The sequence below is a fragment of the Pungitius pungitius genome, chromosome 20 (assembly GCF_949316345.1).
Source record: "Pungitius pungitius chromosome 20, fPunPun2.1, whole genome shotgun sequence".
Taxonomy (NCBI): Eukaryota; Metazoa; Chordata; class Actinopteri; order Perciformes; family Gasterosteidae; genus Pungitius; species Pungitius pungitius.
Window position 1 is genome coordinate 12,224,526 of NC_084919.1, and position 27,322 is coordinate 12,251,847.

A 27,322-nucleotide genomic window follows, 5' to 3' on the forward strand; every position below is an offset into this window, starting at 1 on the left:
CTAATCTAGGCAGGCCAAAAAAAATATACACAAATACACAAATGTACACACGCACAGGACAAGCGAGTTGTTCATTATATTTCACATTCATATTACTACTCATAATGTGCATTAACAAAAGTTTAAAAAAAAGGTTTTGCTGTACCTTGCAGCTACACTTTCCAGTTCGATCCGCGCAGGCGCACACTGCTCTCTCCGGGTCGCAGCTCTGGCTGTCCGATCCTGAGATGTTACACTCGCACTGGGTGCACTGTGGGGAACGTGGGGACACAACAGGCTGAGCCGGGGGCCACCAGAGAGTGTTCAATGGCTTCACACAAGCACAGCCGCATCCAGTCATTGTGCCCATTGGATTGAAGCCACTGAGTTAAAGTGTAAAAAAACGATTCACAAAATATTCGTCGCACCATGAAAGACAAAATTGAAATTTTGTTTTGATTGTCTGACCTGCTTGAACTCAACTTAAAGAAGGCTGCCTAAAAAAATGTTGAATTGAATTCCACATGTATATCCTGATATCCGGCAATACACAATTCATACAATTAATCTTTTTAATTAAAGCTGTGCAAGAATTTTAAGCTTCAACTACGCAGAAAAGTTTTTATCGGGTGTAAAGACCGCTTCAGAGCTAAATTAAACGTGTGGTGTGATGACACGGTTTCATCCATCAGGCATTGGACACATCCGTTTATGCTCATAAAATCCAAAACAACAGCGCTGTTGTGTCTAATTTCCCATGCCTTGTTCATCTTGAGTCCCTTCCCTGGGAATCACTTCCCTCCAGTCACAATAATATATATATATATATATATATATATATATATATAAGCAGGGCCGATGTCGTCCAGTTCATTCACCTGAGGAAAGTCTCTGTATCCAATTTGACACTCGTTGCATTTCTCTCCTCTGAAGGCGTTGTGACACATGCAGCAGCCTGTGTTGACGTTGCACTGCTGGGTCACCGAGCCGATCCCGCTGCAACCGCACGCCTACATAAATAAACACAAAGACAGATATTGTGTACTATGCTCTCATTAGTCTAAATGATCATGATGGGATAATAACAGCAAAGACATACACACATCTTCAATGCCTATGCCACTGTAAGGCACTCGCATGACTCGTGTCAATAAATATAACATTTTGCAACTAACTGCTTTTTATGAATCCAGTTTTGAGCCTACCTTGCATCCAGTTATGATATCATGGCCCCAGTGGTTGGGGGCACAGTAGTCGCACCTCACACCGATAGTGTTGGGAGGACAGATACACTGTCCGGTGTTAGTGTCGCAGTTATTCCCCACGTGGCCGCAGTTACAGGCTGTCAGACGGGACAGAAGGAACACTTAAATGCACCAGAACAATTCAATATTTTACAAGCTGATTGGATTTTTCGGTGACAAATCTTTTTTTAGTTTGCAAAAAAAACATCTTTGTTTGTTTGATACGAAGGTGAATGCTAATTTCAATTTATCGGGCCGCCAAACAACTGACTCATTCACCAGCATTACCTCGAAAAACACAAGTGCCAATTCCGGACTCTCTGGCGCCGAACAATTGTCGGATGGAAATTTAATGGAATGGCGGCAGGTTCATTCATCCAAAATGTTAATGAAAGTACGAAGCCATCAACTAGTCTTTCATTCCATAGATGAAAACCACATGCATCGTATATGCATTCTGACTTGCCTGCTGTAAATTGCCTTCTAACATTAAATGAACTGATATATAAATGTATTCTTAAACGCTGCTGACAACCAAGGATAACTTCAAATCACTACCACGGTGCAGCCAGGTTATATCATCCTGCAACAATTCCAAGTGAAACAAAATAATGTCCTCACATTTGCAAGAATAATTCCATCTCCTCTTCCAGAACATCTGACATCAAGTCAGAGCCACGCTGTACAATTTGGGAAAATCCTGACCTTTGATTTGAGGCGTGAGTATGGTTGTGTTTCGGTTTTTGAATTCATACTGATTTAACTTTGAATAACTGCTACTGTAGTATGGATCTGCAGATCCACAAATACACACAGGTTCAAATAGTTGAAAGGAATTACTCATAAAAATCATTGGCGTATAATTATCAGCGATTGGTCACTGTCCAACACTAATGATTGAGTGATTAATTGTTTGTGTGTTATTCTAGCTTGTTTCTCTTGGTAAAAATGTCATGCTTTGATTTGTTCCTTGAATTATTGAAATAAATATATATATTACAGCCTTTGCCAGGACACATTTTTCATATCCCTGAGAAAACATGCAGAACAATTTAACAAGGGAGGTGTAATGTTAAAAAACGCATGATAATCAATAGCAATGAAATGATGAGGTCTTCATCTCTGCAAGTTTGACTTTGATGGGACAGAAATTTGGAGGTTTATGCAAGAAACTGATGACATTCCACACTACAACTCATTTGCTGCACGGCATAAATACCAACTGTGTTACGTCTGCACTGACAGACTGTTGTATTCATGAATACAAAGCAGCACTCATTTCTCTAAAGCCAGCGGCGAACATTCATACATTTTTGTCATATTTTTCTCTGATGTTTTGTGTGAACAATTGTCAGCTTTGGCCTGCTTGTGGGCATGAAATATAACCCTGGTGAGAAGGCCTCCGCATGCATTTTTGAAATTACACTACACCCTTTGTAAAAGTAATTGCACTGCACAGATTGTGTAAACTTTATATTAAAAATAAACCACAGCAGTTTAATGAGGACAGCATTTGCGACGGCTGATATTACTTTCATCATAAACACAGGACATAGCGAGATGATTTGAAGGGGTTGAGCTATATATCGGTACCTTGGTTCTAATGGCTGATGTCAGGGTCAGTCACCTTTTAAAGAAACACTCGCCTACATCGTCGCCTATGCTTACGTGTGCAGCCGCCCTCCTGGAAGTTGAAGAACCCCCGTGAACAGCGGTCACATTTGGGTCCGGTGACACCCGGCTGACACCGGCACTGACCGGTTTCATCACAGTCAAATGACTTGGAACCAAATGAGTTACAGTGACACGGGACACACACTCCACCTGTGCTGAGGCCGTGGGTCTGGGCCTGCGGGGACAGACAAACACAAAGGGCTTGTGAATGGAGTGGATAATAGACTGGGAATCTAAGTCAAGATTAAGTTAAAGACACACTCAGGCAATGGAGACAAGGGCGTTACAACGACATAGTGTTCAATAGTTGTTCCTGAGAATTAAATGAAAAACAGCATTGGAAAATGAGGTGTTCCAGTCTTGTCAAGGTTACTATTTTGAGTTAAGCAGACAACATAAAAGATGACTAGACTGAATTTGCATCTGTCTTAGTTTGTGTTCGGCTTAGAAATGGATTTAAGGATATAGAGCTTAGAAAAATGTGTAGTAAAAAACACAACGTCATAGTTGCAAAAACACACACACCAGCTAAAATCTTCAGAAAGGTTTTGAAAAACTTTAAATAATACACACCTATTCCATGCAATGTTTGACAATACCAAACCATCACATCCAAAAACAAAAGCTTTGACAGGCACGTAAACACACCCATGCAGCGGGTGTTACCCCTGTTTTAGGCTTATATGCCCCCCTGGGACAACCCCCGGTGCGGGAGGAGCCCCCCCATCTCTGCTGCGCAACTTCTATGGGAACCCGCTCCACCGGCCTGCGGGTCTCCCGCCTCTCGTAACCTTGGCGACGCAGGTCACAGCGTTGGCCCACAAAGCCGGGCCGACAGATGCAGCGGCCCTCGATGTCACAGCGCTGAGACATAGAGCCGTGAGGGCTGCAGCGACAGGGAACACAGGCCTGACCCTCGTCATCCCACCAGCAGTTAGGCTGGACCAATCACAACGCAGAGGGGTGGCGGGGGACCAATGAGAGTGAGTGGGCAGAACAATACAAGTGAACAAGTGAAAAAAGAGGGGAAAACTAAACATAAACATGTCTTTTTTGTGGAACTAAAATAGATTTATCATCAATACAGTTATGTTATTAACAAAATAACAAAGGAATTGTTACACCAGGAAACAGCACTTGGCTATGGATGACACCCACACTATCAAAAATACCAGTTTACATTTTAAACAATACCGGTAACCCTTTTGTGTGAAATGATTATAATAATACTGCATACTTTTTTGTCCTAAAGAAACTACACGTGTGGCTTTGCCTGTCACAGCAAAAACTATAAAGGAAATGGATAAATATACGTTGCAAATAGTTCTTTTTGGAGGATATTGATGAGTAGCAAGGACTCAAAACGCTTGATCTAATTACACAAGGTTGAAACATGAATCCGCTTAAAACCAACCTGGTAACACATGTCTTGTTTACATCTGATGCGAGCATGAGAAAAATAATGTATAGTACCAATAAAAGCATCGTCACAATAGGTGTGTTGGAGACTGCATCATCGGGTAAAGACTCGTGTTGGAAGATTCCAAACAGAAGGAAAGATAGAAATATTGCCACCAGGGGGAAATGAATAAATGAAAAGTCCAGACCACAATATATTTCAAAAATGATTGGCATCCGTCAGAATACTTACGATGCACTCGTCACACTGACGTCCAACCACATTCTTCATGCACTGGCACCGTCCGGTCTCCTTATCGCAAACCTCTGACTCAGAGCCATTAGCATGGCACTGGCAAGCTGCAGGAGAGGAAAAGGAAGGACAAAGCATATTTCAATCAATTATCATTTCTCAATGGCATTTTCTACATGAGTTCATAGTGCTTTAACAACAACACAAGTTGGTGAGTGAATTCACTTCACACTACTCGACTGGATGAGCTCCGATCCTGCTTAACGTTCTCTTCAGGATTAGCTGTTGATCTGCGTTTTAATATCCTTCTAAATGCAACTCGGAGAAAATCCTCTCTCCTTCCCAAATAGATCACTTCAGTAGCTAATTTGATTTTTCCCAAACTTTGAAGCCTTATTGAAAAAAAACGTAGCAGAGGACGACCCAATGTGGTTGAGAATGTAGATTAACCTTTTTTTTTTGCTGATGTTCAGCATGCAGAGCTGTGCACAGCAAAAACAAATAGCAGAGCTGGCAAGTCCTGCCTCCAAAAAAAAAAAGAGACACTGTCACCAAGTAAACCTCTTTATCACCTTCAATTCAACAAAAAGAGGGAACACAAAGCATGTCTGAACATTCCTTGTGACTGCTGCCAAGGAAAATAAAAGACTGGCTCCAGATGTTCACAACAAAATGTCTAAAAATATTGTCGGATTCCTTCCTCAATGCAGAATTTGGCTCCCCCCCCGTGAATATCATCGTTTCCCAAAAGATAATAAGATTTCAGCGACAACAAATAATCTAGTTAGGCAGGGCCTGTGTGGGGTTCCTTCCCTCAAACATCTAAATGGGGAGGGGGGGGGGGGGCTCAGGAAGGGCATCCTGCATGAAAAATAATGTCAAAGCAGATTTGTATACATAATACTTAATTAAGATATAAGATACACAATATTACCACCCACCAAATTGGTCTCCCTAAGATTCTGAAAAAAAAACATGGCCTTCCATCAATGCGTGTGCAGTTTACTGGTTCCTGAACAGAAGTATCAATATATATGACCATAACTAGAACGATTTTAAATCTCTCACGTTATCAGAGTTACTGAAACTTGATTAAACTAAAAAAAGTCATTACAAGCTAGGACTTCACAACTCCCATCTGGTGGATGGGCTGTCAGAAGCACACATACTGCATATGTGTAAAAAAAAAAAAAAAAACGCACAAACCTCTCTCAAGAAATTAGTGGCACACATCACATCGCACAGACACGTGTTCTTACCCCCTGCCTCCACTGAAAGATGTAAAAAAAAAAAAAACAGGACCAGACCTGAGCGGGGGATGAGGGGGTGCAACAGATGCCCGCACGCGAACACACACCAATATGCAGAAACACACGTCCCGTGGACCGTGGATACAGGGCTTCACGCACGAGTGCAGAGAGACGTGCGTTCCCCACCCCCGCAACCACACAACCACGCAGACGCACAAACTCACCGGAGCCCGATGAGACGTACAGGAAAACATGCAAATACGGGGCCGTCTCTCCGTTTCACACACACACACACGCACTCACACATTCACACACTGTCTCTCGGGCCCCTGGCTTCGCCCCTCGGGGACCATCTGGACTCCGTTCTGTCAGTTGTTACAATGCAGTCCTTGCTGTGGGATAAAAACGTGGCTTTGTGTGTGTGTGTGTGTGTGTGTGTGTGCGTGTGTGTGTGTGTGTGTGTAATTTTTGTGCTGGCCTTTGCAATGACGACAATCATTTGTGGAAACGTGAAAGACTGATTTCTGTTCTAGTATCATAAAATCCAGAAATCACATTGGTGAGAAGTCCAGGTACTAGATATTCGTTTTGTATTCAGCAAATTGAGTGCAAATTAAACATCAACATAGGAGGGGGTTTAGAGTTCACAGGACTTTAGGGAATATAAAAATAACGACAGGATAATGAAGATTAATAAAGATTGATATGTTCGTTTGATGCAAAACGTGAGCGGCTGTAGACTTAAAGAACAAATGTCCGATTAAAGTCTAAAGGGTTTAAAATGAGACTGAGACTGAAATGAGACTAGGATTAAACTGTTGTGTGAGACTTAAGAATTCAAGGCAATTGATATAGAAATAGCCATTCTGCTGATTAAGTACATTTTTAAACTGCGGTACATTTTGTTAAAAGATTCCATCTGCTCCAAAGTAGGACATGTAGAAGGTTTTCAACCCAGTCCATTAACAGTGGCAAAGTTACAATTGTGTGGTTTCTCAAAGTTGAGTTTATTGATCTACTGCGTGAAGTATCTATGAAACATTCACTAAAGGGTCAGAAACACAGAAAGCATAATTAGATTTAAAAATTTCAATATTTCAATATCTCTACTCTGTACCAGTGATTAAACTAAAGTACAAAAGTACACTTCATTATAACCGATTGAAACGACTTTTCCCTGCGTGACAAATGGTCGGAGGAGATCCTTTTGTCTTTGACGGTCACGTTTCCCTGTAAAATCAAACCATTTTTAAACCCTCGACTGAATTAAACTGAACCACTATTAGACAGAAACACAAAATGGCTGCAGCAAAAAATGCTGGATTTTTATAGTCTAATAACGCACAAATGGACTCGGCATGAACTCTCCTGCTCCACTCAATAAACTTCATTAGGACTCGGCGCGATAGGGGAGAGCGAGGCAGACAGAGGGATGAGACGGATAGACTGAGAGAGAGAGAGAGAGAGTTGTGTTTTAATAATTCCTCGTGGTCATTTGTACACGATCAATAACAACCCTCCAACTCCAAGACACGAGCAGCCGCTCAACGCCGTAAGAGAGCAATAGATCAGGCGGATTAATCAATAACCATTTAGCTGGGTGGAGAGAGGAAACAACTTCAGAACAATGAACTATCAAATACACATTAATACCCCCGTCAGGCTGTCTACCTGCCTCTGTGGCCCCTGCACTGCCCCGGGGCTTCGTCCGTCCACTCTGTCTCTCAGTGAGGCGTCTCTCTGTTAATCCGTGGCTCTCCACATGTCTCCCTGCATGTCTCCCTGCATGTCCTTGCATTTCTCTCCGTGTGTCTCCCTGCATGTCTCTCTGGGTGTCTCCCTGCATTTCTCTCTGCATGTCTCCAAGCGTGTCTCCCTGCATGTCTGCCTTTATGTCTCTAAGGGTGTCTCTCTGCATGTCTCCCTGCATGTCTCCAAGCGTGTCTCTCTGCATGTCTCCCTGCATGTCTCCCTGCATGTCTCTCTGCAGGTCTCCCTGCATGTCTCCAAGGGTGTCTCCCTGCATGTCTCCAAGCGTGTCTCTCTGCATGTCTCCCTGCATGTCTCTCTGCAGGTCTCCCTGCATGTCTCCAAGGGTGTCTCCCTGCATGTCTCCAAGCGTGTCTCCCAGTATGTCTCTCTGCCAGTAAACAGCACAGGTTTAAATGAAGATCTTGGCTAAAGAAGAGCCATCTGTATGTCTATATTTACTGCCATTGCTTTCTGTCTCTTTTTCTCTCTCTCTCTCTTTCTTCCTCTCGTATTTTATTTTTTTATTACAGGTAGAATTTTAATTTTTTTCACTCTTAAACACAGCTGGCAGTCAGTGGGCCGCTCCGACATCACACCTTCTACTGCCACAGCTGCTTACCGATACACACTCTCTCACACACACACACACACCAGATGGTATATCTACTCAGTGTTTCAGGATTAAAAGGCATCATTTAGTTTCAATTGAGTTTCATAGAGGAAATACTACTGTTCAGTTTAACGCCCCTACTGAGAGCAAATATTGGCTTTTCGCTCTTAAACTTCTGAGGTTTGGAACTGTTGTTTATCTTATTATAGCATCACTTGGTCACAGAAGATCTCATTATCATTCTCACGTTGCTAGGGTTGGGGTTGTGGGGATCAAAGGTAATGGCGCTAGCATCAGAGAGGGATGAAGTCAGTGAAGTAACTCGATAATAACAGATGCAATAAAAGCAGGCCAACTGTTCGTTAACATTAGCCACCAGAAGCTACAAATAAGACTATAGTATCAAAATCCTTGTGTATATATATGTATATACACATGAATATTACTTACGAAGCAAACTTCATTGCAAGTTGAAATGTGTTAAATAATGAATGAGCTGATTCTTTCATCAGGTACTACAGTGTGATTTTATTTATGACTACGGGAGTATTTTATTACTCACGTTGAAGTAGTTTTACATACTCATGTAAACGCCAGTCAGTGAAAGCTACTGACGGATGTGCAGCGTGATGCTTGTTGTTAGTCGCTTTACTCACGCTGGCAGTTCTTTGCTACGATGGCATCTCCGTAGTAGCCGTCAGCGCAACTGTCGCAAGACGCGCTGCCGTAACCTTGACGACAGCGCAGACACTGGCCCGTGATCGGGTCGCAGCTGCCAGGTTTGGACAGGTCCAGGTTGCCATGGCAATCACAGGGCCGGCAGGATCCCCCGGGCACGTTGGGCTGGCCGTAGTATCCGTTGGAACATCTAGGAGGGAGCGGAGACAAACAGTGCGTCAATGCGGTTTCATATCAGATGTTGAACATTCAACGGTAATTAAAAAGAGGATATTGGGAACATTTGGATGGTTCTTGTATTTATTTGGCATCGCAAGTTGCAGAAGCATTTCAACATAGATGCATGTTATATGAAGGTCTATGCAGCCGGTAAATATTATCACAACGTTGTTTACCTCTGTTTGCAGCGTGTAAGACAAGAAAATACTGCTCCCCAAATACAGGATGGCTTATTACAGCAGCAGTCAGCCCACGAGACGTGGCAACCACATTCCAGACACAAAATAAACAAGCAATGGAGATCATCTAGCTGCGTCCACAGGAGTCATTGACATTGTTGAGCTATGCGTCTTTGACCAGTGAGACTGCTCATAATTCATATTTAAACACCTAATAACATCACAAACAGACTGAAATATACACACGCAGACAGCTCATCAAAAAACATGTAAAAAATATCAAATGAAAGGTGAGAAAAATAGGCTTTTAAAAAGATTTAGATCTATCTTCTTCGGGCAGTTGATTGCAAAACGGTTTATCCGAGCACGTCCAGGTTTTTCTCAGAAAACCTTTCGTGGACTGAACTCCAGTTTAACGCTATCCTTACCTGTTCATACAATACTGTTCATCAGTAGAAATGTATATTACTTATGTTCTCAGTGTAAGGCAAACATGATTCGGATAATAAAAAATATATACATTATGAATAAAAAATGTTTTTTTTACTTCTTGTTAACAACCTTGAGCAAGGCCACAGACTCATACACGTGTGAACTGCTACGCCATGGCAAGATTTCAATTTGTGCTTTACATCCGCTTTGTTTTGATTAATAATACCAGGAAGTCCCAGACTCTGCAAAATACATTAACCCGAAAGTGCTGTGCCGTGTCAAGAGCCACTGCAACCAAATAAAACTGGACTAAGCCGAAATAAAGCTCTACAGGCAGAAAAGGGGGAATTGATATGAAAGAAGAGGGGGAGAGCCAATAGAGAGGAAGGAGGGGCGGGAAGGTCTTCACATTGGAAAGAGAATTGAATTTAGAGGCGAGGAAAAGAAAGGAGAGAGAGAAAGAGTCAAGAGCAACACGCCATTATTACCATTGACCCTTCCTGGTACTCAATAGAAAGGGTTTATTAGCTTATGTGTGTGTGTGTGTGTCTGTGTGAGTATCTACATTAGTGTGTGTGTGTGTGTGCGCGCGTAGCGCTACAAGAGCATCCCTCTAGTCAAGTGGAGAAGCATACTGGCAGCAATCTCCCTTCATGACAGCAGGGAGAGGTGTGTTTGTATTTAGTCTCATTTGCAAGATTCATTCACTATTTGCGGTTTCTATCACATCATATGCTATTCCTTCACATTATCTGTGTGTGTGTGTGTGTGTGTGTGTGCATGTGTGGTCACCAAGGCTTGAAGAGGAAGTGGAGGTATTTTTAGTTGAGAGTCTTGAATGTTTAAAGGAGATATGTCAGACACCTGGTCAAAGTCTTCAGAGTGCACAGCTGGTAGAGTTACAGTGGGGGAGGAGAGGGGTCCCAAAAGTTCTCTTCTTTTATTGTCAGTGTTATTAATGGGAGAGAAGCTCTCCTCATTTTCCTGTATTCTTTTAAGTAGAAATTGTGGCACGTGGTAGTTGAAATGGGACTTTCATATAAATAAATATCTTGAGGATTTATTGCAATTTACTATGAACTGTATGTGCATTGCTGCAGGGACATAACATCAATTTAAAGTACGATTGTGAGTCCTTAAGAAATAAACTTAAACGAGTTTCATTTAAATCACGTCTGTTAAGTCAGTATCCGTCTCCAGACAAGGTATCACAATGGGGATTAACCCTGTGGTGTCTTTAGCTGAAAAACTCACCTCACACACCTAAGACCTTTCACACTGGAAGCGTAAACTTCGTTAACAAAACCAGAAAGGTGCACGCTGTCGAGTGGCCGCTCATGACAATTGGCTAACTTGAAGGAAGATCGTGATTACATAACCAGCATGACTGTCATTTTAAAAGATTGTGGACACTAATAGAGATATCATCACAACCATCCCCAACTAGTTCCTTCTATGCAATTGATTTATAGTGCGTCTCATAATGGTCCCCAAAAACAAATCTGAAATGCCTTTAAAGGCCAATTCAATTTGAATATACTGGCAAACCCTTGATATCACTCAAAAGCAGCTTAAAACTCAGAACAATGTTTTTGCAGACTAACTTGTCAATTCTAAAGGACTATGATTGGTTATGGACAGAAAATTAAAAAGCAGAGTCACTAAGCAGCAAGTAGATATTCTATTAGCATTGAAAGAAGGGAGTATCTTATCTGCAGCTCAAGCCCACAATACAGACAATTACTGGCACATTACAATTAATAACCATTAACAGTAACCAAAGCAATGTAAATAACGAAGTGTGATGGTGGTTAGTGCATAGCAGGTACCAATTAGATGAATAAAACAATAATCAACTTGCCGATTACCTTTTAAATACTGTTTTCAGTCAAATATTATTTTAGAATTAAGTTGGACAATGCAAGTCTCTCTTTCTTTCTTCTTGTTGTTCCCCAGCTGTCCTCTCTCACTGACTAGACGCAGCATATGGCATCAGAACAGCACAAACGCACAATCCCAATGTACGTGCACAGATGCATTCTGTATATTTAAAAAAAGACAGACATATTTCCCTGCACATGCAAAAACACAAACACACAAACATATACACAATCTCCCTAAAACAGCAACATCTACACAAGAAAAAGATGGCTGTGATGATGCCTCCTGATTGGGGCTTTATCCAAACAAAGTTCCATCAGAAAGCCCGTCCTCACTCGTGGAGCCTTCAGGAGGAACCGTTATGTACCAACGGGGCCTCCAAGTGAGGGACAAAGCAAGAAGAAACAAATGCACCCACAACGAGCCAGTTGGTTTTCCACTGCCAAATGCTGTTGATAGACAGAGAGACTGCGCTGTGGACGGCGTGGGGAGGCATGTGGACTATGCATGGCGGCGAGCTGAGGTCCCCGTGGGCCCCGCGGTCACAGCGGGGACCTCCACAATGGGAACTGAACACCTGTCCGAAGCACACATCCTTGAGATAGAAATGCCTGCAATAATTGTTCATTTTGATACAACAAAATAGGAACTTTACTTATATATATTGTACATTGGAAGTATTTACATTTTTTGGGGGGGGGCTCAACAAGGAAGCGGACAGCTTTCGAAGGAGCTGATACACAATCCAGAGAAATTCTAACTTGAGTCAGAGAAAACTCAAGGATGAACAAATCATAGTAAAAGGAATGAATGTTATCCCGTGCTTGGCATGCTATTATGTGGCCTTTCGTGCCAACCATAGGAAAACCACGAGAAATATGTGTCCCTCAGGCATGCAATCATGCATGAAGAGGAGTTACCACCTAGTTGGACAAAGTCCGTGTCCTCCACCCTTGAGGTTGTGTTGTCAAATCTGCTTAAAAGATAAATGTCCTGTAATAAGTCACTGATGAGACAAACCTTTGGTTTTTCCTCATTTGGTGAAATTTACTAAATAACTTCACATGTATATTATATTTCTATTAAAAATTAATATATAATAAATATTAATATAGCTTGTGACAACACTCGTGAAAGTGGTACCCATAGACTGCTTCTCAGAGTGCAAAAACCGAGGAAACTTTCCTCTTCCGTGTGAACTGTACGGGATCCACACGCGATCACAACAATAAACATGTTAGGTATCGTGATAACTAACTCATTCGTCAGTTTTTGGTTAAATACACTACAGGCCACATGTGTTTCTCCATGGTCTGCGTGGTGAGAAGACTGTATTTACTCCGTCCGCGTCACCTCGTGACACAAGAGCCTCAAGCGTCAACAGGACGAGTATCCAGAGAGACTCCTCATTAGTTCTGGGTCGGTAAAGACGCTCAGAGCCAATGGAACATGCACGTCACTTAGCTAATAAATGAGCTGTGGACACAAAGTCAGATAGACAACGAGACACTGAGGCCCTCAACACTGGTCAATAGCAGCAGTTGCTGTTCAGCGTGTGTGTGTGTGTTACCTGTCACATCGTGGTCCTGCGTATCCAGGCTGGCACTGGTCGCACAACAATTCTCCTTCTGCACCTACGTGGCAGGTGGGGCTGAAGCTGTTGTAGTTGCCAGGATGATGTTGTTGTTGTTGTTGTTGAGGTTGTTGATGTGTTTGGTAGCGTTGTCCCAGCGTGCACAGAGGGAGGAGGAAGAGGAGAGGACAGAGGCGAGTTAAGGCCATGGTTTATCCCAAACACGCACACACGCACACACCCCGTCAACCCTGCTTTCACTTTACAACCCTCCCATTCGGTCCCTCTCTCGCACACCTACGACCACTGCACCCACTGTACTGTACACACACTCCTGAAGAGGAAAACACTCCTCTCCCCCGACCCCCCCCCCACAGGCTGCAACCTCAGTGAGAGGGAGGGAAGGATCGCTCGCCCTCGTTCTGTCGCCCTCCCACTTCCAGAAACTATTGATAGTTCCGCCGGCTCGGGTTCCAGGTGCCGGACCGACTCACTGGTGTTCAGAAATACACTGACATGGAGAGCGCATGTGCACATGTAAAATATTACAGTTAAATTTTACTGAGATGCTGCGATGCTGCCCTTTCTAGAGGGTTTTTGGGAGGGGATTGAGGGGAATGTGTTGAGTGAAGTCAAATGTCTCCCAGATACAGATATATACAAAACGTATGCGATGAGACATCCCTGCTGCTAAAACGCCTTCTTAACTGCCCTAAACATGTCTCTCATACATACACTGTACTTACAGAACGTATAAGTGATGCTTGTAAATTAAATATAAACCAACCTGACAGGGATACAACAATAATCACAGAGTTTTTTAGTATTCTGATGTATCAGGTCACACTTGGCAACACAATCCCAACCTACAAACTATCAACTGAGTGAACACCTCTTAATTCAACACTGAGACACAAGCAGTAAGGAAAAGGCCTCTGCCAAGGCGGCACAATCATCCAAATGACTCTAATAATAGAAACCTTTTAATCTACATCTGCTCCAGATCTACATCAAAAGACAAATAATAATAGACTTTCATGCTGAATTTTGAAAGTATCAAAATCCTGGGAGAATTAAGGCTTTTCACAGGGATTCATTTGGCAAATGTCAAGTGACTAAACCTCAAACTACAAGATTACAGTATTTATTAATTAGCTGTTTTTTTTAGTTTTGGGAGACACTTGATGTAACTTGAACACTGGTGATGTGGGACTATGAAGCAGCCACAGCATGACACAAGGTTTTAAACTCCTTAAATCCCTCGTGGGAGGCCTGAGATTCTAATGTTAAGTTTTCTAGCCACAGTTGTGTTGATTCTGCCGACAGCGAATGACATTTCCACCCACGGGGGATGATGTTTCTCCACTTGTACTGATGCTGCTACCTGTGGTGATGATATTTCTATTCATGTCATTACAATTATATTGTCCCTACGGTGATGAAGCCTTGATATTCTTCACCCGGGTGTCAGGCGAGGGGAACAGAGAGAATATCGGAGTCAAGACACTTCTGTGGGTTACATCTGCGTAAAAACATAGTCGATGAAGGTTTTTACGGATGGTTAACCTGGGATCTTTAAATGCATCTCTCTAAAATCCGTTATGTAAATCAAGATCTAATGGACGGACAAATGGAGCAATTAAAAAAAAAAAAAACGTCGGAAATAAAGAGGATCAGCGCTCCGTGACCGAACTGATTTCTAATGATTCCCCTGTAAAGCGGCACTGTGCATGCACCCGTGCTCAAACTAATATGGACACCACTTTAAACATTAGGGCTAACTGGAACGTCTGACTGTCTGTCTGGCTACTTGAGCGATGGGCTGCAGCGCACACCAGGGACTGGATGGCTATTTGAGGGTCTGGAAGGCATTGGCACTTTCAAGCTATTATTACTGCGAGGGGGGGGTTCATGGGGAGATGGAGCGGTGGGAGACAGAGAGAGCGGCATCTTTCTTTAGCTCGGAGAGTTTTGGACATGACGTGTGATGCCTGCATGAAGATTCCCAGCTGCTGCTGCCTGCGTGTGTGTGTGTGTGTGTGTGTGTGCCATGTGGGTGACATCTGTCCACCAAACACAGAAACACTCCCTCTGTGGTCATTTGGAGATAAAGTCGATCTATGGTAGCATTAATAGATAGAAATCAATTCAACCAATATGTATTGTTGTTGTTGTTGTTGTTTGTGCTGATGGAAACGTTAAATTAAAGTTTCTGATCTGACACCCGCCATCAAATCTTTGACCGAACAAAGATTAACATTGAAACCTAAACTGGACGCTGCAGAGAAACAAAACATTTGACCTTGTGTCTATTGAGTCTTTCTCAAAGAGACGGCAATGATGACATTTCCGCCTCTATCTATTTTAATGAAATTTCAATTCATTACAACTATATTCAAGCTCGGAGTGACAAAAGTCTCAATTTTCGGCGACATCCTTTAGAGACGACAACATTCAGCCCCCCCCTTTTTTTTTTCAGCAGAGGAGACAAGAACGCGATGAAGAGACGGTTGAATGAAGCGAGAAGCGGGGCCACAGTGCTGAGGGGTCAGCGGCGATAGATTGAAGCGTTTGATTAAAGCGCGTCCTGGTGGCCCCATTAACCCCCCCCCCCCCCCCCTCGCTGTCTTCATAACCTACTTGTTACTTGGAAGATGGAGTGGGCAGGCGCAGGGCTGACAGTTGGCAGGTGACCCTCGGCTGGCGTTGCCGTAATAACCAGGCAGGCAGGAGTCACAGTGGGGGCCGGTGGTGTGGTGGGAGCAGTCCTGCAGGAGACGTCCGCAAAGTCAATGACTCAATAGTTCAGTTCTAGCGTCAACCGTAGACCTCCTTTTTGGAAAGTGACAAGTTCGCTTTGCATCATCTCTAGTGTAATATTCTAAAACACCGAGAGCTGGACCTAAATCCAATTTATCCACTTCCGTTTGGCCATTTATCCCGAAAACATGAAGCCGAATAATGAGCCACAGAGTTTCACTTATTCCCAAATGCAAATGCAACGTGAAAAAGAAAACCCATGAGCTAACAACCAAAGTAGCTCTTTTAGAGTAATTAATGTCACACTTTGCTGGAGGTTAAGTGCTACAAAGGAAGAGGTAATGGGCTCAAGGGTTAAGGCTCTGCAAAATCTATGGCTATAATTCATTTTTTTGGTATTATTTGATGAACATTATTTTTGTATCCTTACTCGGTCTCCTGGGGCTGGTGTTTTTACTGGTGTTTTCTCTTTGTGACAAAAAGTCAATTAATACGAAGATAAAACCAACAACGTTGCGTTCTCTTATAAACCCTTTAACCTCGCTTTGATTGCCTTGCCGTACAAAATCAAAACAACTCCTTCCCGACATATTCCAAAGCGGTTTAATTAAAAGCATCACATCATTAAACCGATGAAGCAAAATAAATGTAATTGAGTTTACATGTTTAGTTTTAAGATCATTTTACCACTTTAAAATTGTTACTTCCTTTTTATGTGTTCAGCTGCAATAACAGATTTCAGGTTGCATATAATTGTCTTTACAGATCAGTCTGTTTCGCTGCTGAAACACACGGCCACAGATCAGTCCATCTTTCTGTCTGCCTGTCTCTGTGCATGGACATGTCAGTGTGTGTGTGTGTGTGTGTTTATGAGAGAGACACACATACACACAGAGCCTGTCTGTCTGTCTTTGTCTGTAGTGTGTGTGTGTGTCTCTATGACATATCCAAGCATCCTCCTCATCTATAATAAAACACAACATGATAATACAAAACCCACAGCTCTAGGTGTGTGTGTGTGTGTGTATCTAGTATGATGTTAACTGACAGCTTAAGCCTGAGGCAATGTGTAGTCTGCGGAGTGAGAATGTGTGTGTGTGTGTGTGTGTGTGTGTGTGTGTGTGTGTGTGTGTGTGTGTGTGTGTGTGTGTGTGTGTGTGTGCAGAATGATGCCCATGAGCAGGCTGGCGTGCATGTGCGTTAGTTTGTGTGTGCTTAAAGTATATTTAAATGTGTATGTAAATGCTGTGTGTGGCAGGGTGAAGCCAGGGTGTGAGTCCTTTTGACTGCAGTACCGCTTATGGACACTAGATGGTGGCTCTGGGGAAATTGTATTTGAGTTTTAACCTCATTTAAAAAACAGAATCAATGTGTATTGTTTTAGTGGAGACATCATTGTTTAAGTGAAACATGAATTCTTTTATTTTGATTTATTTTTAAGCTTCTTCAAAATATCCATGCGGGTAAGTGGTAGTTTTTTCTTCATTTGCTAATATTGATTTAAAAGACATTATTACAGTTTAAGGGAAATTGCAGTAAATGATGTAAAATCCCAATACAGGCAAAACTCTCTAAATGCTGTAACTTGATATATTCTCCACATATATTTTTTTGTAAAATTGTTTCACATTCTGGAAACAAAAGAGATAAAATGTTTCCGGGAAAGTTTCAGCATAGAGTTTTAACATTGAGGTAAAAAGGTGACTTCATTTCTTTTTAGTTTACCAATTTGAGTAAAGCCGAGTGCATCAGTTCCTGTTGATCATCTTACCAGGCAGTGTCCCGTGACCTCGTGGCATTGAGAAGTGTGTCCATGGCAGTGGCAAGCCTCACACACACCGTTGTACAGATTCCCGTTAACCCTCCGAAACCCGGGAATGCACGTCTGAAACACACACACGCACACGCACACGCACACGCACACACACACACACTTGTGTAAATGACTGTGTGTCAGTCAAGATTAGAACATCAGATGCATTCTGAACTTTTTGACATTCAACTTTAAGAAATATTGTAGTACTTAATGTAACATATTTAGGAATTTAAGGTCTACTGAAGTAACAATATAATAAAGTGTATTTGTGCAGCTCATTTGCTTAAAGTCTCCGATATATCCTCCAGTGTAACATGGGCTTATGTTTTCTTTAAAAAAAAGAAAATTCTCTATAAAAAGCCATTAGTTCTCTCCCTTCTATCACTGTAGATTGAGAATGACTTGTGTGAGACATACAGTATTTAGTTTTTGTCACACCTCATATTATTGCATCATTGTTTTACCATCACACCTTCTTGCAGAATTGAGTGTCACCAGTACTTGCTCATCACTGGAAGAGACACCGCGTGCTTACCTCACAGGACGTTCCAGCGTATCCAGGAGGACAAGAGCAGCTCTCTACAGCTGAAGCTCTCCTCTCTCCTGCGGCAGAGGGATTAGCTACCTGCATTGAGAATGAGTGGAGCCTACACACACACACACACAATTAGTTATACAGGTGTACAGTTCAACATGTGGCTTCACTTACTAAACGAGGCTATTTGGCTGATTAGGCAGATTTCTATTTCTCATACAGCATTTACTCCCAGGAAAGCGGTGAGATTCACCAGTTAAACTTCCCCCCCTCATGAATATCTCATAGAAGGTTGAAGTGGGTTCATCTTCGGGACAACGGTACGAGCTGCTCGAGGGACTCCACTCTGGGCAGATTGTTTGGTTTCTCGATTCCAAAAAAACGACGCGAATCAACACTTAACATGTCACGCTTTGGAGCACGGTTGCAATGGCCGTGGTGGGTTTAGAATATGTGAAGCGGGCCCTCTACCTGTACACGGCGCTGGGTTCGGTGCTGTAAGAGGCCCGCACCATCACGCCGGTCACATTGGTCAACACGGACAGGAAATCCCTGCGGGTGATCGGCCGAGCGCTGTCTGAAACCAGGAAGTTCTCCGGAAGGAGAGCAATGCGATTGGTGCTTGGAGAGGACGGGTACACCGGCTGGCCAAACCGCCTGTCAATTATCTTGATCCCGCCTCCCTGGAAGAGATTTTGCTTTTTATTAGTTGTCTTTATTTTCACCTTTAACTAAACAAGACAACTAGACTATCCTCCAAATACATCAATACAGTATGACAACCACTGATGGGGAGAGAGAGGTCATACCATGCAAATAAAAGTGACTGAGAGAGAGGGGATGGAAGGAGGTACGAGGAGATGAAGGGCAGTAGCAGGCCACAGATGGAGGGACGGGACGAAAGAGAGACACAAAGAAAAGACGCAAATTAACAAGAAAAAAAGACAAAGTCCCCACAAGGGTTTCCTTACGTTTACAGTCCATTTTGTATTTTCACACTCCTTGAAACAATCCCATAATGTCCATCAAACAGGGGTCACAGATACATAGATTCGTTTTGAAAAAGGATAGGGGGGGGGGGGTTACAGCAGCTGAGCACCAAAGTTGGAAGCATTGCTAACTGGAGGAAAATTAAATTGGTTGAGGACTATTTTCAGCTGCAGAGTAACAAACATTTGTTGAGAACGTCAGGCTTTGGCAAGACACACAATAGAATCAATTAAATGTTGGCTTTTGTTCGTATTTGTCTGAGTAAATAATTTGTATCTACAGAAGAGACTGAGATTGAAGAAGCGATTGTGAGAAGTTTGTAGATGGTTTTACAAAAAAAGCATCTTGTGCTACTGGCAAAAATACAGGGATTTTTTATTTGAGCATTAAAAAGTAAAAAATAAAAAGTTTTTATCTGTTGAATGCAAGAATAGGTAATAGATATTGCTGTCATGAGAGGGCTTCGTCTTAAATATATATTTTTTAACTCTGCTGATGGTGGGCTGATAAAGGAGGCTGTGAGGCAAATAAACAAGGACAGAGAGATTATTGTGCATTCAGATCCCACGTACTTGCAAACAAGGCTTCACAAAACCACGCATACAAACAATATCACAACTTGTTGCAGATATGCAGAGCAAACAGTGGGAGGGAAGGGGGGGGGGGAAACAAAAAAGGCCACAGAGAGACGGCGGCGTGAGAGAAAGCGGGTCGACAATGTGTAGGCGGTTCGTTATCGTCGTCACTCGGAGAGGTTTATTGTTGACAGGGACGACGTTTGTCCTCCTCTCCTCCCGGTCTGTCGATCCAAGTGACGCGTCTTTAAATAACACCAGGCCATTGCTCTGTGACTACCCAGCTCCGTTCTCTTTCTTTCCTTCTTCACCTGTGTGGATCGGATTTCCTCCATGTTCTTATATACACATTTCTTTCTTTCCATCTCCTTATTTTCCTTCTCTTTCCTATTCTTTCTCCTGTCCCCTGTTCCTTTCATCCGTTTTTTGTTCAATGATATCTTCCCGTGGTCCCTCTGTTAACTCTTGCCCTTCCTTCTCACACATTTGTTCCGATCTTACCTCTTCTTACCCTTCTGTCTACCTTCCTTACTGCATATATGTGTGAATTGTTGAGGCCCAGTCACACAAGAAAGTCTTTACAGACACACTTTCTCATTGAGTTGAATGAGAAAATGTGTTGAGACTGGTACTTTACGTTTTGCACTTGTCAAAATTAAACTTTTAAATGTATTTCTTTGCATTTAGTGCATTAGAAGTACATTCCCACATGTCATTGCATTAGATATTTGTCGTTCTAGTTCAAACCTCCTCCTCTTTTAACGTGGCATTGGTAGAAAGTTGTGTGTGTGAAATCACAGGAACATTTCTTCATAGAAAGTAGTGAACATTGGCTTGTGTGGACACACACAAACACACACACACACTCACATATGCACAATGTCGTTTAGTGATGTAGGAGATATAAACAGTTAACTAATAGTGTTGCTGCTTTGCTTATTGCCGCCATGCATCATATAGCAAACTGCTCATTATAAAGAGAGGGGAGGAGAGACGATCTACATCTTTTATTGCTAAGTTCAGCATTCATCTGCCAGCTGCTCATGTATGTATATGTGTGTGTGTGTGTGTGTGTGTGTGTGTGTGTGTCTGCTTCAAACTGCTTACATTTGCTGCTTCATTTAGTGGTCTTCACTGGTTCAAAAGTCAATGGCTTAGGGAAAGATAAATAATGCTGCTTACACAAATAAATAAAACACAGAGCTTCACACTGGTGCTTGTGTGGGCTTCCTCTGGTGGTGACAATGTGCCCCCACGGGTTAACAACACTATTGGTCAATACTCTTGACCCGAGGCGCTGCCCAGGGAACTGGAGCTTATCCCTTTACACCCGGCTTTACGCTGCCCACTGAAGACAGGCCTTGGCAAAGATTTAAAAATGTCAGGCACATTCCATGTCAAATATCATCCACGGATAGAGTTAAAAAGATATTTTCTATGCTAAATATATGGGCTAAATGATGTCTTTGTGCGAGTTGGAAAACGTACCTCGATGACCAGGTCAGGTTGTGAGGTCACTCGTATGGCCATTTGTTCTTGTTGGTCTGTAGCATAAGACACAGTGTAGACCAAACTCCCTCCATAGGCCGAGAGCTGCAGGAAGGCAGAAGCAGAAAGAGGTTACAGGTTGTTTGCTAAATGGAAACACTGAATGCAAAACATGAGACTTTGGTTTGCAAGACATCTTCACGTGGCACCTTTATTTCGCACAGTAATGATGAAAATAAGGTTCGATGAAAAATAAACAGGAACAAGTTCTGCAGAAAAGAATTATGATTTCATGATATATTAATCTATCTATATATTCACACAGTAATGTCCAACCACATTTATTTAAGAACTTTATGAAATTATATACCGCAGCTAGCATACTGGCTATTCAAAGTATGAAGTTTATACATTCTCCACGAAATGATCTGTTTTATTTTGTAGATATTTTGTGAGGAACGTGACAAAAGCATCAAATGTACATAGATCATTTAGGATCCACGTCAAGACAGCAGCACTCCAACAAATACTTCAACAGAAACTTCTTCTAATGATTGTGTTTTCGATCAGCATCCCAAAAAATATATTTAAAAATATTTTACAAGTAGGGAGAACGAGAGTATGATACAATCTTTGTTGTCTTATGCGTTTCGCTGCAGATTTTCTGTTGAGTCCACAGAATGAGCTTTCAATGGAGAAGTGCTGCCTCGGCATCATCCGGAAATTTATTATTCCGCTCCAACCTGAACAGTAATGGGTGGGAGAGCGAGATAATAATGCCACCATAAAAACACACAGGGGCGGACATTGAGGAAGAGGGGGAGAGAGACAAAGGAAGACAGAGAAATAGAGAGAGAGATAGAGAGAGAGAGAGAGAGAGAGAGAGAGAGATGGGCTTAATGCCCCTATAAACCTCTTCTATTCTACATCATTACTCTCGGTCTTTAAACCGGGAGGAGGAATCACCTATTTCACAGCTGACTGAAAGTACACACGCAGATGCACACCATAGCAGGCGTGGAGCTGTACCTGGACGGACGTTTTATTGACTAACACCTATTTTCCATCTAACCCCATTTGCTCATTTGGGCTCCAGAAGACAGTAAAACCGCGGTTTGAACCAAGAGTCCGCAGCCTACACACACCTGCTCGACCTCCTTCACCGCTAGCTCCTCTGCATTCTCACACTCTCACACACACACACACACACACACACACACACACACAACTCTGCATTCACACCTTTACTCAACATAAGCTCGTGGCTTCGTGTAGTTTGGTTCCACCACAACAAGTCGGCAGCATGATGAAAGCACAAGACACCAAAGAAGATGTGTTACAGTGTCCAAGTGTTTGTGTATCGTGACAATGGAGCATTTCTTGAGCATAATCCTTAATCCGATAAGGAATTGTATTACAGTAAACACAACTGTAGATCTGTGTGTTGTCTTAAATGATGACTTGCTTACCCCTGCATTATTTTATTTTTTTACTCATGATGACAGCATGAGCATTCTAATTTTTCCTTTGTTTGTATAAAAAAATTGTGATTATGATATTTGTCCCGCTGTAGAAGTCACTCTCTATCAGATGGGTTCGCTGGTGCAGGCGGAACAGGAAGTAGGACCAAGGCGCAGGATTCCTAACAGAAGTGTTCTTTATTAAACACACAGGAACAGGACCAGAGGCGTGCTCCAACGGACGGTTGACGGTTGGACAATGACGCGACAAGGGACAACAGGCACACAGGGCTTAAACACACTAGGGAGGTGCAAGTGATTGGACACAGGTGGAAGCAATCAGGCAATCACAGGACAAGGCAGGAAGTGAAGTTACCCAGGAACACAAGAGACATGAAAACTACAAAATAAAACAGGAAGCAGAACCAAACCGTGACACTCTCTGCCTTTTCGCCTTTTAAGATTAAGATGAAGATGTTTAAATCTCATAAGATTCTTATTTAGTTCATACTGGATTTTAACAGATTGAAAGTGAGATTGCTAAATATTACAACACATCATTTTGAAGAAATAGGGTCTTCTGCTTTCCTATTGGTCAGGCAGCTCATGGCCACTAAGGTACAACCGGAGATTTTAGGGCTCTAAGTGCTTCAGAGATTTTACAAAAAAGATTAGCTTGTTAGTATTTTTACAGTTGTTGTGTTCAATAAGCAAGCAGCAGCATCAGAGTTATGAATGAGATGAGACGGCTTCTCTGGTGTATCCTCAGGAACACGTTTCACTGGTGGAACATGTGCTATTTATGTGGAAGAGGCAATTTTCTTTCTTTGAAATGTTCGACATTTCTCAGAAAACTCATTTCTCTGACTTCATCCACAAGCTGGACAATAATCAAAGCTGCACACGGGGCAACCTAATGACACGGCCGGACAGGAGATAAAAGAAATTCAACACTGGAAAGAGAAAAGTCCAACAGAACGGCAAAATAGGGCGGGAAATTATGAGAAAAGAGAGGGGAATTATGGGAAGGAGCAATAAACACTGAGCCACAAAGCTACTTGTGTCAGATCCCCCCGAGAGCTCCATAAGCTTCGTAACTCCGTGGGCACAATGAGACAATCAAGGCATATTCCTCTCTGTTAAAACCCTCATCACGAAGCCGACACAATCTTCATTAAAGAAAATAAATGTCATGGCCATGAAACACTGAGGAAAAAAAAAACCGTAATACTAAAAGTAAACAAAACTCTCAGTTGGAAGTTACGGCTTAACCCTTAAATAAAAGCTATTAGTGTGCAACCTTCTTTTGTGCCTGCCGCACGCTAGTTTCTTCAGAGGAACGCGCTTGACAATCCGCATACGTTTCGCCTGCTAGCTGTCAGTACAAAAGCCACCGTCAGCAGAGAGAGAGAGAGAGAGAGTGGAACAAAGGGAATCATCCGTCAGGAAATGAAAACCAGGTTGTCACAAAGGCTTCAGAAAACAAACTACCCTGAAAATGACACACACACACAGACAGACACACACACACACACACACACACACACAGACAGACACACGCGTGCAGAGATGCCGACATGCACAGGAGAAGCAACGAAACCCCTGCAAACAGAGACATAAGTCACTCAGAAACACCTGGGTGGCCTATATGACGACACACACACACACACACGCACACACACTGTTGTTGTTCCTAGCAGTAGGGTCCGATTGGCTCCAGATGGACTGAGACGCAGCTCAACAACGTCCAGCCCAACTGAACCTTCTGTGCGTCCGCATCACATAAAGAGGTAAAGAGGTAAATGTCTTCTCATTGCTTCTCCTATTACGGAGAAGAGAGCGTTTACGGTCCAGTGTTGTTACGTCTGTTACGCGTCTGGTTGGCTCCATGTCTTTTGTGAAGCGAATAGCCACCTCTCGGTGGGGGGGGGAAGCAACCTCTGGGGCAGTTGTGCTTCCGCACGTTCTCTCCTGCTGCAGAAAAAGGGACGCCGTGTGTCCGCAGAGGTCGTTCCGCGTCCGCAGCATCCATTGTGGCGGCGGGCCTTCTACGTGGCGTCGGGGGGGGGCTTGTTGAGTCACACGGCATCGGGATTCCACAAAGTTACCCCAGGGGGGGGGGGGGGGGGGGGGGGGGGGACTGTGAAGAGCCGTTGTTACGCCAACCAAAACAAGAGCAGCGACACACAGTCAACAGCGTGTCTTTTTAATTCAGGGCTTCATGAATATCTGAGGGGGGGGCGAGCCGTGAAGCGCTAACAAAGTTCTTGACTAAAGGCCCACAGACACACAAGAACATCCATATTCACTCACTCATTGGTGAGGTTCGGCGATGATGAAGATTAAGGAAAACTTTCAAGTTCACTTCGATCCTTTACATTTTACTAAGAGCAGCTCACTCGTTTGCTTCCAGTCTCCAAGAGGCGATCAATCGCTGTCCTGCACTCCCACGGCTCACCGACTCTCCAAAGTCAAAAGGCAGCGGCTCGCTCTGGATGAGGCTTTAAGTGACAAACTCAATGCGGTGGGTGATTAGACTTCTTAGGCTCATTGTGTGACTGTAACCACAAAACCTCGAGTCATGTCGACTTGGTCTTTTTTGGAAATCAAACCAATTGCTGTTCAGCACAATATGTGACATTTATACTCATCTACACTGTGATGTTATTAATGAACCCACTTGAGTAATTGAGAGCTGTTATCGACTCTCACGCACCCAATAAAAAGCAGACAGAACCATTTCTACTAAATATATAGTCTTAATTTCAACACACACACACACACACACACACACACAGAACATTTCCTTTGACATTAATTCTATTTTTGAAAACATCAGTGAATCACAATCACAATGATCATTTATGGTGTTGTAATTAATGGAAAAGACATCGGGGGGTAATAATCTTTTCTGCTGCGTAGAGCTTTGCGCACACTTTCAAGGAACTGAAATGTGCACCAACTTATTTGGTTAATGAAAACTGTGACAAATCCACTGTGATTGATGTGAGAGACATTTCTTTTGCCGCGTAAGTGAAAAAAAAAAAAAAAAAAAGATGAAGGGGAGGAAATGGGAGGGGAAATCCATCTCATGCAATCAAGAGCAGATTAGGAGTTGTGCTATACACACACACACACACACACACACACCCGTCTACACACATATTCCCTCTCATGAGTCACAGCCCAGCTGCTGATGTTCCTCTTGTGTATTTGGCAAAAGGGAGAGAATTCTTTCAGAAGAAGTATTTTACAGAAACCCTTTTACGGCTTCAGACTTAATCAATCACAGCTTTGAGGTGACAACCTCTATAACCGGGGGGGTGGGGGGGTGGGGGGGGGGACACATGTTCCACATCAAGTTTACACCCGTAGTAAGTTCTCCTCGTGAAGAATTACTATTCTGTACTGCTGCTTCTTCACCGGACTACACAGAAGACAAGACGGACCAGAGAAGTGGATAAAAATGGTGGGGGGGGGGGGGGGGGTGCAGGCCCAGTTAGATTAGATTATTAATGTTCGCGTGTCTGTCGAGCTTCAGCACATGTGTTTGAGTTTTCTTTACACATGTGGAGATGATGCGTCTCCTCTTTTGACGTTCATCCATCATCCCCCTTTGTCTCTCTAGCACCGCGTCACCCCTTCCTCGTCACTCCTTCTCCAAAATGAGCGCGTTTTCTCACTTTGAATTTGAGAACAAGACGCATACGAGGAGGTTAGTATTTAACTGCTTTTTAATAAAAAGAAGCTTAAATTCCACGCTTATTACTTCTCGGGGGGGTGAGGTCAGTGCGGTCTGGCTGGGGGGGATTCACTCGGCCGGTCAAGGACAGCGCGGCTTGATGTGGGAGGATGGTCTGGCTCGAGGCTCCGCCCACTGTCCCCCGCACTCTTTGCTGCTTCAGACCTACAGTATCATCGTGATTTAGCTCCCAGGATGCACCAGATGGACGCATTTCATTTCATTTAAAAAAAAAGTAATGAATTTGTCTTTAATGCTGACATTGACACCATCAAAACAAGTTCAATAATAAGCTTCTAATACACCACCAAACTAAAGTGCCTGACCAAACTCAATCGGCTGATGAAGATCAAGTTATCCAAAAACTTTTTTCAACTGTTGTTTCCAATGTGAAGAACGAACGTCAAGCCCGGTTCCTATTTGTATTTTAGGTTTATATTTGTCTCTTTGCACTGATCCCGCACTCCACTGCCAAGCAAACCGTAAAATATTCTTTAAACAGAGCATGCTTAATTAAAAGTAACAGTGAAGCCTTTTCAAAGAGGGGTCCATGGACCTGTGCAGGCAATGAGAGACCCAACGAGCATCAGTGGAACATGCTTCTGCACCAATGAGCATCCACGAAGCGCAGTGAGGGGCCAATAATGCTACGCGACTAAGAATAAGAAGGTTATAATACACGTTCGTATTCTTATATATCCACTGCTAGCTGATCATTACACACACAGCCAGTCACTTCCAATTATACACGATAGGCCCCACTCTGTGTGTGTGTGCGTGTGTGTGTGTGAACGAGTTGCTTAGTCAAATCACATCTATCTCGGTAACACGATG

General features: G+C 42.9%; 1 protein-coding gene across 8 annotated transcripts in view; it reads right to left on the minus strand.

The window, feature by feature from the left end:
* lama2 (laminin, alpha 2) overlaps positions 1–27,322 on the minus strand; it is a 121,159-nt gene that overhangs the window by 49,047 nt on the left and 44,790 nt on the right. For 4 of the 8 annotated variants that reach the window (XM_062559455.1, XM_062559453.1, XM_062559454.1 and 1 more), the window contains exons 15-27: positions 21,287–21,391; positions 18,705–18,916; positions 18,234–18,345; positions 17,654–17,767; positions 15,763–15,890; positions 13,120–13,206; positions 8,817–9,028; positions 4,549–4,655; positions 3,564–3,836; positions 2,892–3,072; positions 1,185–1,321; positions 858–989; positions 146–250 (exon numbers count right to left, since the gene is read on the minus strand). In XM_062559455.1, coding sequence (XP_062415439.1) covers positions 146–250; positions 858–989; positions 1,185–1,321; positions 2,892–3,072; positions 3,564–3,836; positions 4,549–4,655; positions 8,817–9,028; positions 13,120–13,206; positions 15,763–15,890; positions 17,654–17,767; positions 18,234–18,345; positions 18,705–18,916; positions 21,287–21,391 — 1,905 coding nt within the window. The remainder of the gene's footprint in view (positions 1–145; positions 251–857; positions 990–1,184; positions 1,322–2,891; positions 3,073–3,563; positions 3,837–4,548; positions 4,656–8,816; positions 9,029–13,119; positions 13,207–15,762; positions 15,891–17,653; positions 17,768–18,233; positions 18,346–18,704; positions 18,917–21,286; positions 21,392–27,322) is intronic. The other 4 variants (XM_062559460.1, XM_062559457.1, XM_062559459.1 and 1 more) reach the window with 1 other exon arrangement.